The 11,744-nt window shown below is 52.8% G+C and overlaps 1 protein-coding gene across 1 annotated transcript in view; it reads right to left on the bottom strand.

Moving 5' to 3' along the window:
- Window positions 1-4,923: 4,923 nt before the first annotated feature.
- Window positions 4,924-11,744, bottom strand: part of Dok7 (docking protein 7) — a 34,053-nt gene continuing 27,232 nt past the window's right edge. The window contains exons 8-10 of the mRNA XM_051165032.1: window positions 8,807-8,849; window positions 5,382-5,534; window positions 4,924-5,054 (exon numbers count right to left, since the gene is read on the bottom strand). Of these exons, the coding sequence (XP_051020989.1) occupies window positions 4,924-5,054; window positions 5,382-5,534; window positions 8,807-8,849 (327 nt within the window). The remainder of the gene's footprint in view (window positions 5,055-5,381; window positions 5,535-8,806; window positions 8,850-11,744) is intronic.

Genomic DNA, 11,744 nt, shown 5'->3' with positions numbered 1-11,744 from the left:
ATGAGTGAAAGCCCTCGGGCTGCCAGGTCATCTGCTCAAGCCTGATGACCTTAGCTCAGTCCCGAGGGACCATATAGTGAAGGAGAGAACAGGTTCACTCGAGTTGTCCTCTGACCACATGTGTACTGTGGCAGTGTGTTCACACAACAAGTGAAATATCTTCTAAAGCCTTCTTTCTTGGAAAATGGCCTGTGTCCTCATTTTCCAAACCAAAGGTAAGGTCTCATGAGCCCAGGGTAGCTAGCTCACAGTTGAAAACACAAGCCAGCCAGGCCTGAGAGCAAGAGCTCATAGGAGTGATGGAAGAAAGGAGCCAGCACGTAGGTGGGTAGATGGCATTGATGCCGGATGACCTCTTAGGACACAGACATGGCGAGCATCTGAGTGGCACCTTAGATTCAAGAGAGGCATCTGGGTTGAGAAAAATTATCTTCATAGTAAAAGAAGCTAAAGCCACTTGTGGGGGCAGAGGAGATTAAAGTCACCTTGGATCATACACAATGCAAAACGAGTCATAGGCTGAGTGTGCAAATCATGCTGATGAGAACTAGAATACAGAGCTGGAGAGATGGCTCAGAAGTTCAGAGCATTGACTGTTCTTCCAGAGGTTCTGAGTTCAATTCCCAGCAACCACATGGTGGCTCACAACCATCTATAATGAGATCTGGTGCCCTCTTCTGGCCAAATACTGTATTTAAAAAAAGAACTAGAATATTGCTGGGTGGTGATGGCGCATGCCTTTAACCCCAGCACACTAAAGCAAAGGCAGGTAGATCTCTGTGAGTTCAAGGCCAGAGAGTTCCAGGACAGCCTACACAGAAAACCTGCCTCAAAAAACAAAACAGCAGCAGCAGCAGCAACAACAACAACAACAACAAAAACATAGAAGACAGCTCGGGAAAATGCTTTCCTGAAGTTCGACCAAGTTCTTAAACGAGCCAGATAGTTTACTCAAGAAGAGTTTGTTGGGCTTCATCAGAACTGGAGATCTACTCAGCAAAGATGCCACTAAGAAAGTCAGCAAAAAATGAAGGCTGGGCTCCGTTGGCACAGTACCTGCTTGGCTCGCAGAGCTGTACAGTCAGTCCCCAGCTCCTCATGAACTGGGTGTGGGGCCACATGACTGTAATCTCAGCACGGGGAAGGTGGAGGCGGGAGAATCAGAAGTTCAAGGTTATCCGGGGCACAAGAGACCTTTATATGCAAAAGGGATGTATCTGTAGCACATCAGAATGGTGGCCAACATGTGCAGGTAGTGGGGGAAATGCAGATTCTTTCAGGGAAATGCTACTATATGCCCCCCCCAGCACAGAGTCTTCAGGCACACGCTCATGCACGCAAGCACTCATGCATAGAAGGTGACGCCTCCATACATTTGAACACCCCCACCATACAACCTGAGCTGGCACTAGCATGTATGCATGTCCTAAGACAAGCATGTCATAGCCAGTTTACTCATAGCTGCCCCAGTTGTAAGCAACCTGACTGAGCAGGAATGTTAGCAGCATAACACACGGTGCATTTGTGTGCTGGGACAGTATTTAAATGAGAGACTTGCTGACTAGATGTGTGAATCTCAGCACTGTGCTGAGCTAACACAAATGAATCTCTAGAGATGGGTGCCAAAGCATCAGTAGTTACACACCATCTCTTCGGTTGCTGATACTCCTGAAGATGAAGGCTTAAGTCAAGAAAGAAAGCATGGGATGCAGCCCAGGAGAGATGTGTAAAGGCTTTGAGATACCAACAGCACCTAACAATAAGCCCTTGACTGGGCTGGTTCAGAAACTTCGAGAAGAGACCCACTAACAACGAAAAGGGATGCAGCCTGTGTTGGGATTCTGAGATGAGATTACAGGAGTAAAGGGGTGTTGACCATGTGTGAATGGTGAGTCGCAGGAAACTGCATTCCAAGGAGAGCGGAAGTGTGGCAAGGAGGTAAGTGCAGTGGCGCCCAGTGTTGCTGCCCTGGATTTCTCAGTCACGTTGGGTAGGCACAAGGGCAGGCCTACCCAGGGCTGCATGCAGCAAGCACAGGCTATGCTCATGCAGGAGGCACAGAGCATCCTCATGGTCCACATGGAGAATGGTTGTGCAGAACCTGGACCAACAGGTGTCCATGAAATGGACATGCTCATACAGTAATAAAGAAATCTTAAGACGGTTGAAATCAGAGACTGGATAGGGTTGCTATCCTAGATCTAGGTGCTGGGCATGTGACTGCGCAGATGGTGTGCTTGCTTAGCACCCACGAAGCCCTGGTTTGGTCCCTAGCCACATAAACTAAGTGTGGTGGTGCACGCCTGCAATCCTGGTACTTGGGAAACAGAGGCAGGAAAATCAGACGTTCAGGTCATCCTTAGCTGCACAGTGAATTCAGGGCTGGCCTGAGCAAAAAAACACCAGGCATCTCTAATGGCAAACATTAGCAAGTATCTGTCTGTGATGTTTAAATAAACAGCCTGATGTAAACCAGGCACACCTGTAATCCCGGCACCCAGGGAGGCAGAGGCAGGTGGATCACTATGAGTTCGAGATCAGCCTGGTCTACAAAGCAAGTCCAGAATAGCCAAGGCTACAAAGAGAAAGTCTGTCTCAAAACAAAACAAAACAAAAACAAAAGCAAAAACAAAAAACAGGCAAACAACAACAGTAAACAAACCACACAAGCAGGGCAGCAGAGGAGCTATTTTGAGGCCATGGGGCTGTTGGGGTACGTGAGAATCTGCTGCTCCTCTGATCATTAGGAAAATGGACATAGGCCACCACAAGCACACGCTCTGATGGCAGAAGACACATCTATCCAGTCCCCAGACGCTCAGCTTTTACAACTCATGAGGAATAAAAATCTGACAGAAACCAGAGGTGTACACCTGCTCTGCCTGGCAGGAAGTGTACCGCCCACTAGGAGGCAGCATCTGGCAGCAGGACAAGCCACCTGAGCCTCCACAGCCTCCAGTAATGCCCAACAGTCCACCAAGGGCTGCATGCAGTGTGTTACCAGCTACACTGAGTCCCAGTGGCAGCATGGCTCCTCACAATGATTGATGGCAGATGGGCAGGGTGGCAGAATGGTTTGTCGGTGTATTGAGAGGAGATAGGCAATGCCTATTTAGAATGCCATTTGTATGGAATAAAAATGTTGGCATATGTGGTGTGTGTGTGTGTGTGTGTGTGTGTGTGTGTGTGTGTGTGTGTGTGAGCAATTATGCATGATCACATGTATGTGCATATATGGGGAGGTCTAAAATTAATTAATATTGAGTATTTTTTCTTAATTGTACTCAACTTGAGGTCTCTGACTGAACCTGGGATTCACCAATTTTTGCAGTATCTAGCTAGCCAGCCAGATTCTCCTTAAGGAAGCTTCTTAAATGCTGGGGTGATAGGAGGCCTGCCACATCTGCCTGCATTTTTGTGAGTTCCGAGCATCTGAACTCTGTTTTCATGTCTGTTCTGTAAGAGTCCTGGCTGTTCTGAAACATACCAATCACCCTGACTGGCCTCAGATTCCTGGAAATCATGCGGTTTCAGCTTGATTCAGCTTCCCACAGGCTGCCATCACTGATGGGCCCACCACACTGGGTTTCTAAACTTTTAACTCCCCTGAGAGTCACGTATGAGGAGCTGCATCGGCAGGCATTGGTGTCCCTTGAGTTAGCCAGTAGACAACGGTAAGTGGTGTGAGCTACCTGCCAATACTGAGGGCCCTGTGAAGGAACAGGCTGTTTCTGACTCTTGCCCTCAACCCCCCAACCCCACCACCACCCCCATAGCCAACCATCGACTACTGGACCCCTAGTGAACACCTTGGAAGCAGAAAAACAAAAGGGAAAAGAGAAGGATGTGACAGGCAGCGATTGGATCCTGGGAGGAGGACCTGCCAAAGCTTCTCCCCACAGGGCTGAGGCAGGGCAGGACACCTATCACCCCAGAAACTCAGTCCTGGAAATACCAAATGACAGGGACATCTGTAAATGCCAACCTGGCACCACCATACACGCCATCCCCGAACCCCTTGGTCCAGTAACAAAATGCTCTTCCTGTCCAGTCCAGGGCAGAAATTGCATGTGAAAGTCCTCACAGCTTTGGAAAATAATATGAATTGTTAAAAAAAAATAACAGTAGAGATTTAAAACAATTTACCCAACTGGCTGGAGTAAGTCTCAACCAGATGACAAGTGGGAACAGTCTTGTCCCCACCGTGACCTTCACACCAAGGTACAGGGAGGGCCTGGCTCAAGAAAGACACTGCTGGAGGAGGCTGTGGGGGTGGGGTGGGGGACAAGGGGGATGGGGGAGACACTGGGGAAGGAGGGGGCAGGTAGGGGGAGGCTGCAGTGTCAGAGCAGTAGAGCCAGTACAGCGGTTGCCAGTCACAGGTCCCTCTGCAGTACAGAACCAGTGTAGAGTGCTCTGGTAGGTACAAGTTGTCATCACGATCACCTCAGCTGGGTTGGGTAGTGCAGCTTGTGTTCCAGGCCTGGAGACTTTCCAGGTTCCACTAGGCACCTGTAGCTGTGCCGTTGTGGCAGGCACCGAAGCTATCAACAGCCGGAGACAGGTCCTTTGGTGGCCCCATGGCCTAGGAGAACTTGTTCAGGCCAAAAGGAGAGTCAGTCTTGGGCACCAATGAGGCAAGAGGCCTTGATGGCAGAGAGGAGGCTTCCAGATGGCTTTCACACATTGGGATGAACTGATATGGTATGGGCCCAGAGCCTTTGACCACTCATTCCAACACACAAAAACCAACAACAGTTCCCACTATAGCCAGAGGCCAAGTCATGAACCACCAGAATGCGCAGCCAGGGCAGGGGCTCTAACCCCCAGGACCATTAGCCACAAAAGAGAATGGCCTGATTGTCTTAAGTCAGACAATCCAGCTGGTCAGGTGCCCAGCCAGCCCCAAGTGGAGCTGCAGCCTCAGGGTCCTTTCTTCCGCAGCTCCAGCTCTAACAACCGCTCCTCCCGAGTCTGCGCATGCTGGACCCCCACACGATGAGCCGTCTCTGTGGCCGTGATGTCAATCTGTGCATAGCGGGAGGTGCTGGCCCCTGAAAGCAGCCCACAGTGAGTAAACCAGGCAGGAACAGCCCTCAGCACAGGAATAGTCCCCAGCCCAGCTGGCCCTGGCTTGGCCTGGCCTGCAGGTCCCTCTTTCTCTGCGGGTCCCTCAGGTGATAGGGCACTCTCATCCATCTCCACTCCCACCTGTCAGTAATCCTGTCAGGGCCCTGAACGAGTTGCTCTGGGGACAGGAGCTGAGGGTCCTCGGTGTTTGGAAAGGTCACTTGTAGGCTAGCCCGGGTTGATGTGCCTGGAGCTCAGGCCCAAAGCTAAGATCACAACCTCCCCTGTACGGCCCCCGGGTGGATACCCACCTCTCACGCTCCCACTGGCCCCTGGGAACTCCAGGCCCATGTAGTGCAGCTGCAGTCTGGAGGTGGGGCTGGTGGGGATGTTCACATACTTGGGCATCTCACTGCGTGGTCGTTCTGGCCCTGAGCTGTCAGCAGCCGTGGGGCCTGGAGATCCTATGGAGAGAGAGTCTATGAATCCCTGAGATATAGCTGGCAGTTGTACAGGTCCCCCAAAGGCCACCCAGCAAAGAGCTTCCCCGGCCAGCAAAGAGCTTCCCACCTCACCTTAGAGACCTTCCCCAGTTCTCTCATTCCATTCTGACCGGGGCTAGGACCTAGGACTTGCACACCCCCTTTCCTGGTCTAGGCACGCACCTCTATGGACCCCACAAGGTCTGCTCTCTGCCCCTTCAAACCTCATCTCATATCCTGCCAGCTACCCTCTTTAGTGCAGTGCCTCCTCTCCTGCCTCTCTAGGACCAGGACATCCCTGATGCTCTTCTCCATCCCACTGTAGGCTGTTGGTGGAGTAATTCCCAATAGACTGGGTAATCCTCACCAGGACCCCTCTGTGGAGCACAGCCAACATCCCCATCTGTGTCCCCAGCAAGGTGGGAACCCCCTTCTTCCAGGATACCTCAGCAGTTTGAATTGTCTTCTAAGAATCCACCGCTCACCCGTGTTCCATATCCGAGCATTTGATGGGGGACTGTTGCAAAGCCCAAGGAGCCAGGGACCCTCCATGCCCAGCTGGTGGGGCTCTTGGTAGACTCGCTGCTAAGTGAACTGTTTGGGTGGGCCCCAGCCCCTTCCCTTCAGGCCCATGGACCCTGCACACAAGTTGGCAAAGACAAGACCTTTCTCTGGAGGTACTTTCATAATTCTATCCCTATGGAATGAGGGACAACCATATAGAATGGGGCACAAAGCACTGTTTCAGCGATAGACAAGGGTAGTCATCCCTTCATCTTCTGTTCCAGGGGCCAGCAGCGTGGACACAGACAAGCTGGTGAAGTCCCTGTCCCCATAGCACATGCCAAGCCCACAGAATCCAGTTCAGGGCTGGGTCTCAGGTTTGGGGCATTGAGATCCCCACAGGTAAACTTGTTTCTGCACCCCCATATCCACAAAGAGGCCTTCCTGACTCTGCCTGCCTGCTGCAGAGATCCTGGCCAGCCAGCCACATTCCTGACACAGCTCCATCTGAAAGTTTAAGTCAAGACTTCTCATCCTCCTCCCACTTCCTGCCTCCACCATGGCTAGAGTGGAAGGTGGCAAGAGAGAGGCAGGCCCCAAGTTCCCAAGTTACACAACCATTAGCCAGGACTGCCAAATGAGACCCCAGGGTTGTGGGGTGCACCCCCTTCTGATTATTCACTGAAGTAAGCAAATGGTTCTGTCCCCATCCCCCAGCCTTGGGGACCCCAAGGCAGACCCTCTACTACACAGTGCCTGCCCTTGGAGGTCTTTAAGCTCCTTGTACTGTGCAGGCGATGGACTTAGCTGCTGTACACGGCCAAGTGGGACGTACATTCGCCTCAGATTGGGGAGCTGGCATTGCTTGCTGATAGAACGTCCTGTCGCAGCCATTGGCAAACAAAGGAAGGCTCAGCATTTTCAATCCCCAGAAAATCTCTGACCTGAGGCAAAGGATTTCTGGGAATCTGGTGCATTTGTAGCCCAGAGAATCCATCACCGCAGAAGAAAACTTCCCTGAGAAGACTCAAATAGCAGGGTGGAGGGAAAGCTAGTGCCAGCCTGCACTGCCTGTCCAGGCAGCAAGGAAGCACCCACAGAAGGCCTCGCCAGGATTGGGTGGGCAGGCTGGAAAAGGAGCGTGGCTAAGGGGAGGAGGAGAGGCGATGAGGGTGGGTGAGTCAGGGCTGGAGTCTCACCCTAAGAGTGAGACTGGAGAGGCCAGACCTCAACATGGAGCCTTTGAAGGCCGAGGAGGGGGAAGCTGGGACTAGGCTCCATGCCTCAGTGTGCTTGAACAGGCTCCCTGAGTCTGGGCACTTTGTTTATGACTGGATCCATTTTTTTCCAAGATGATCTGGACAGGTAAGTTGAAGAGAAACAGGGAGAAACAAGAGAAAACTGAAGCCTAAACTCAGGGAGATAGATGGAAGGTTCGAAACCCACTGACATCCATAGCCAGAGGGATGCTGTCCAGACTCCATGAGGTACCTCCTCTCTAGCTAAACTCACTGTCTTCCCAAGGGCACAGGACCAGGAAGGGGTGGGTCCCCAATACCCCATGTCCTTCTTGGTGTCTTAATTCAGTTTTAGCTTTGGCCAGCATCATTTGCCTGACTTTTTCCCTTCCCACAGCTGCAGGCTGACCACCAGACCTGCCTAGAGCCAGGCTCATACCTGTTCCCAGTCTGGTCCAGAGCAAACTCATATGTCCCTCACCAGAGTCACAGTCCTACCTTCCATGTGACCCCACCCTTGCTCACAGAGGGAGAAGGCCCTGTCCTCAAGTGGTGTCTTCTCCATCTCTACCCCTTTGGTTGTAGGGCAGGGTATCCCCTATATCAAAGTAAATACTTTGTATGTTTTCTTTTTTCTGGCATCCTTAGTGAGGTGGTATCAGAGGGAAATACCTAAACAGCAAAGGCCACCCCTGCTACTCCATGATGTCTGGGAGGACCCTGGACCACAGGCCCCACATGGACCCAGCACCAAGGCTGAGCATCCCAGACAGAAAACCCCAGCAACAGATGGAATCAGGGCTCTCCTGTTGGTCAATACATTGGCTCTGCCTGCCTGTGGCCCCTCCCACTGCTTTCTACCATATTGCTTCCTTGGTTCTGATTAGACTCTATCTTACCTATAGGGCTTAACCTTCCAAAGGTTCTGAAAAAGAGGCCCAGGAATCTGTGGCAGTCATGAGGAGACAAGGCCAGAGGTACCCCTGGCCTCCAGCCACTTGGCCCAGAGCCATCCACCCAAGACTTACAGCCTCTCCCAGCCCACCAGTGTCACCCTGGTCAGGGCCAGCAGCCTCCACCCTTCATCTACTGACAGCCAGGCTTCTTCCAAGGACTCTCCCCTCTGTGTTGAGTGCTCTGACATTCCCACCCCTTCCACAGATCTGTCTGGAAGAGCTGGAACCCCTTGAGTCATGGTTTCCTTTAACATTCACTATCTGGTCCCCATTTAGGACTTGGGGCCAACCTCGCGAAGCTGACTCCTAAGGTACAGACCATGTCACAGCTGTCCACTGTCTACTCCTAGACAGGTCACCCAGCCATGCCCCAAGAGCCATCAATCTGTCCTTAGATCACTGCCTCACCTTGCTCACCTGTTCCAGGCTCCCCAGATGCTGTTACTCCACAGCCCACAGCCTTTCCCATCCAACATGAATATTCCCTTAACTCTAAATTCTTCATGCCTGCATTGATTAAGGCAGGGGGAGGGGAGGGGCAAAGCCAGGTGCCTACCTGGATGTGTCACAGTGAGTCCAGGGGGTGAAGTAGCCATGACCTAGACCAAAGACAACAGGCATCAGTGTGTACATCCCACTCACCCTTTGCCCTGTCCCCTGAGCCCCAAGAAATGACATAGGTCTAAGGATATGGACCACTTAGAGCCCTGAGGGCCACAGATTTATCTTCTGAACCCCATAGCCCTAACCACCCAAGCAATGGTTTGACATGACAGTCCAGGAGACAGCTGAGGCCAGTGGTGTTCAGAGGAAGTTTATAAACAAGAGTCCCCAGGCTTATGGTTCAGTTATGTCCCTGCTGCCCCTCACCTGAGTGGCACCTGACTGCTGAACAACGTGGCTACATGGTCCATGGTGACCACAGAGACAGTGTTTACTCTCTGGCCCTGGCAATGCTGCCCCCTGCCTTACATAGCCCTCCTAGGAGCACACAGGTGAGGTAAACAGTCACCCCACCCAGGAATGAGTCCTGGGCCTCTGCTTCAGGCAGAGTCTGCCTGGGGCGTAGATGGTACATGTGAGGAAATAGCTTAAAGTAGCCGCATGGGCAAATGGGGGGGGGGGCACATTTGCCCTCTCATGCACAGACCTTCTTCCTCACTCCGGTACAGACAGGGAAGGCCCTCGGCAGACCCTGCAGATATAACCGCATCGTCGCCACTTAGAACAGCCCTGTGCAGCCTTGGGCACTTGAGGTGTAAGAGAGCCCCCAGGATGAGGTGGGCACCCTAGAGCCAACTACGTGCAAGCCTCGGAGGGTGTACTTTGTCGCTAGGCAAGAGGACAAATCCTCAACAGCTCCTACAAAGGACATCTGTGGATACAACTGGGATCCTGTGGATACAGGATCAACATTAGACCCTAGGCATGAATGGATCGCAATGGGACCGGAAAAGCACATGATCAGCTTAGGCCCTCCAGTAGCTGTGTGTGAGGAGGGGAGTCTGAGACCAGCGTCTACACGTCTGCAGGGCCCTGACCTGAGGGGAAGCCCTCACCCTATCAGCTACCCCCATTTCATGGAGAAGAGTCCTGGCTGGTGACCCTGGGTTTCACATGCGCCCCTAACCACTGATGCCTTTGCATATTGCTGGGGCTTAGAGTGTCTTGAGGGATAGACTGGACAGGGATGGCCTTCCCCTGGAGACTTTCCACTTGACTTCCTCCTTCTCCCAGTGTGCCATGGTGCCTCCTTTCTTCCTGAGGTGAGGACTTCTTGCCCACCAGCCAACTCCCACCCACCCACGTCCAGGGCCCAGGTCAGAGTTCCTCAGGTAGCAGGTGAGCATCCAAGCTACATAGACATCACAGCTCCAGACTTACCAAGCCTGGACACCCTTCTTCCTCCTGCAGGGAGAATCCATGGGAACACGGAGAGCTAAGTAGGGAGAACAAGTGCCTAGCCCTCTGGCTGGCCAGCTCACTGGCTCCCTGGCCCAGGATCTGCAATTTCAGTCCTTTTGCAGGAAGGGATACTCAGCTCCCTCTAGCGGACACACATCTACTGGATGCTTACTTAAAAGTCCCATCAGACCCCTCAGGCCAGCCCATGAAGTGAGGACGGTTACCCATCCACAGAGGAGGAAACTGAGGCTCACAGAGGTACAGTGACTTGCGGGGCCACCCAGTCACTTGGGTAGTGAACATGGCCAAGCCCCAAACCCTGCTCTTCCCTACACAGCAGCTTTGGGGAGCCAGGCTCCCAACTTCCAGCAGGGCTGCCAGAAAGGATGGACACAGGCAGGAAGGGAGGGGCCTGCTCCCTGGAGCTCTCTGCACAGGGGAAATGAGTTGGGTTAGATTAGGGGTTGAGCTCAGAGCAAACCCTGCATGGGGAGATGAAGCACACAACACTTCACAGGGTAGCCCCAGGCCTGAGTTTGAGAGACCACTGCGGACCTCAGTGTGGTTTCCACAAGCCACACGTAATATGTACACTATATGCTACATGTCCCAACACACACACACACACACACTCACACACACATTGTCCCTGGCCCCAAGGCTATCCAAAGTCACAACCACACACCCCGACCTCAGGCTGAGGGCCAGGCCCCTGGAGTTTCCTCAGTCCCAGGCCTATCAGGGAGGTGGGCCAAACGGAACAAAGCAAGGCAGTAAGAAAAAGATAACTTTATTTCCATCTCTGAGAATGTATTACAAACAGATTTTTAAAACGCAATAGAGCAACATGATTGGCCGCAGTGCAGGTACAGATCAAGGCATTTACAGGTGAGTTGGCCTGCCAGATCAGAACCATAGGTGCCAACGGAGGGACTCAAAAGGGGTGGGCACAGCCACACCGACTCTCTTGACACAGGGGAGTGGAGCACCTCTGCTCCGTGCAAGGGAGCACACAGCCTAGGGTAGGACACTCCTGAGCACAGAGCCAGGGTGACCTGTGGGCAGGGCCAGAGCCCTCCAAATGCCAGTGGATCTCTTATTTCTTCCACCTGGTCCTGGCCACCAGCTTCCTGGTCCCAGCAAGGAGGCCCAGAGGAACACTACGGGAGGTTCTGCAAGAGACCCTCCAGAAAACTGATCTCGGGAACCAGGGCAAAGTCAGCCTCTGGGGGTGACGTACACTCTTATCAGACAGCCCACTTCTCAGAGCCCTCCAGGGGCCCAGGAGTCCAGGAGCCCAGGAGCAGGCTGATCTGAAGTGCAGAGGGGGTCAATGGCACAGACCCCGCAAATCATGGAGCCTCCTGAGCGTCAGTTTCCTCCCTGTGGGATGGGACACCGGCCCCACCTGTGGGTGCTGCAAGGTGGTATCTAAAACAGATCACATGTGGACCGTGCCCAGTCTATGGGCTGCATACACAGAGCTGCCTCCTCTCAGAGCTAGGGACTCTAGAGCAGCGGTGGTAGATCTGATTTGCGGTAGGAAATGTGTCTGTCTATATAGTGCACAAATGACCAAGAATGACAGA

This window comes from Acomys russatus, chromosome 22 (genome assembly GCF_903995435.1).
Source record: "Acomys russatus chromosome 22, mAcoRus1.1, whole genome shotgun sequence".
Lineage (NCBI taxonomy): Eukaryota > Metazoa > Chordata > Mammalia > Rodentia > Muridae > Acomys > Acomys russatus.
This window is presented reverse-complemented; position numbering and strand designations above follow the sequence as displayed.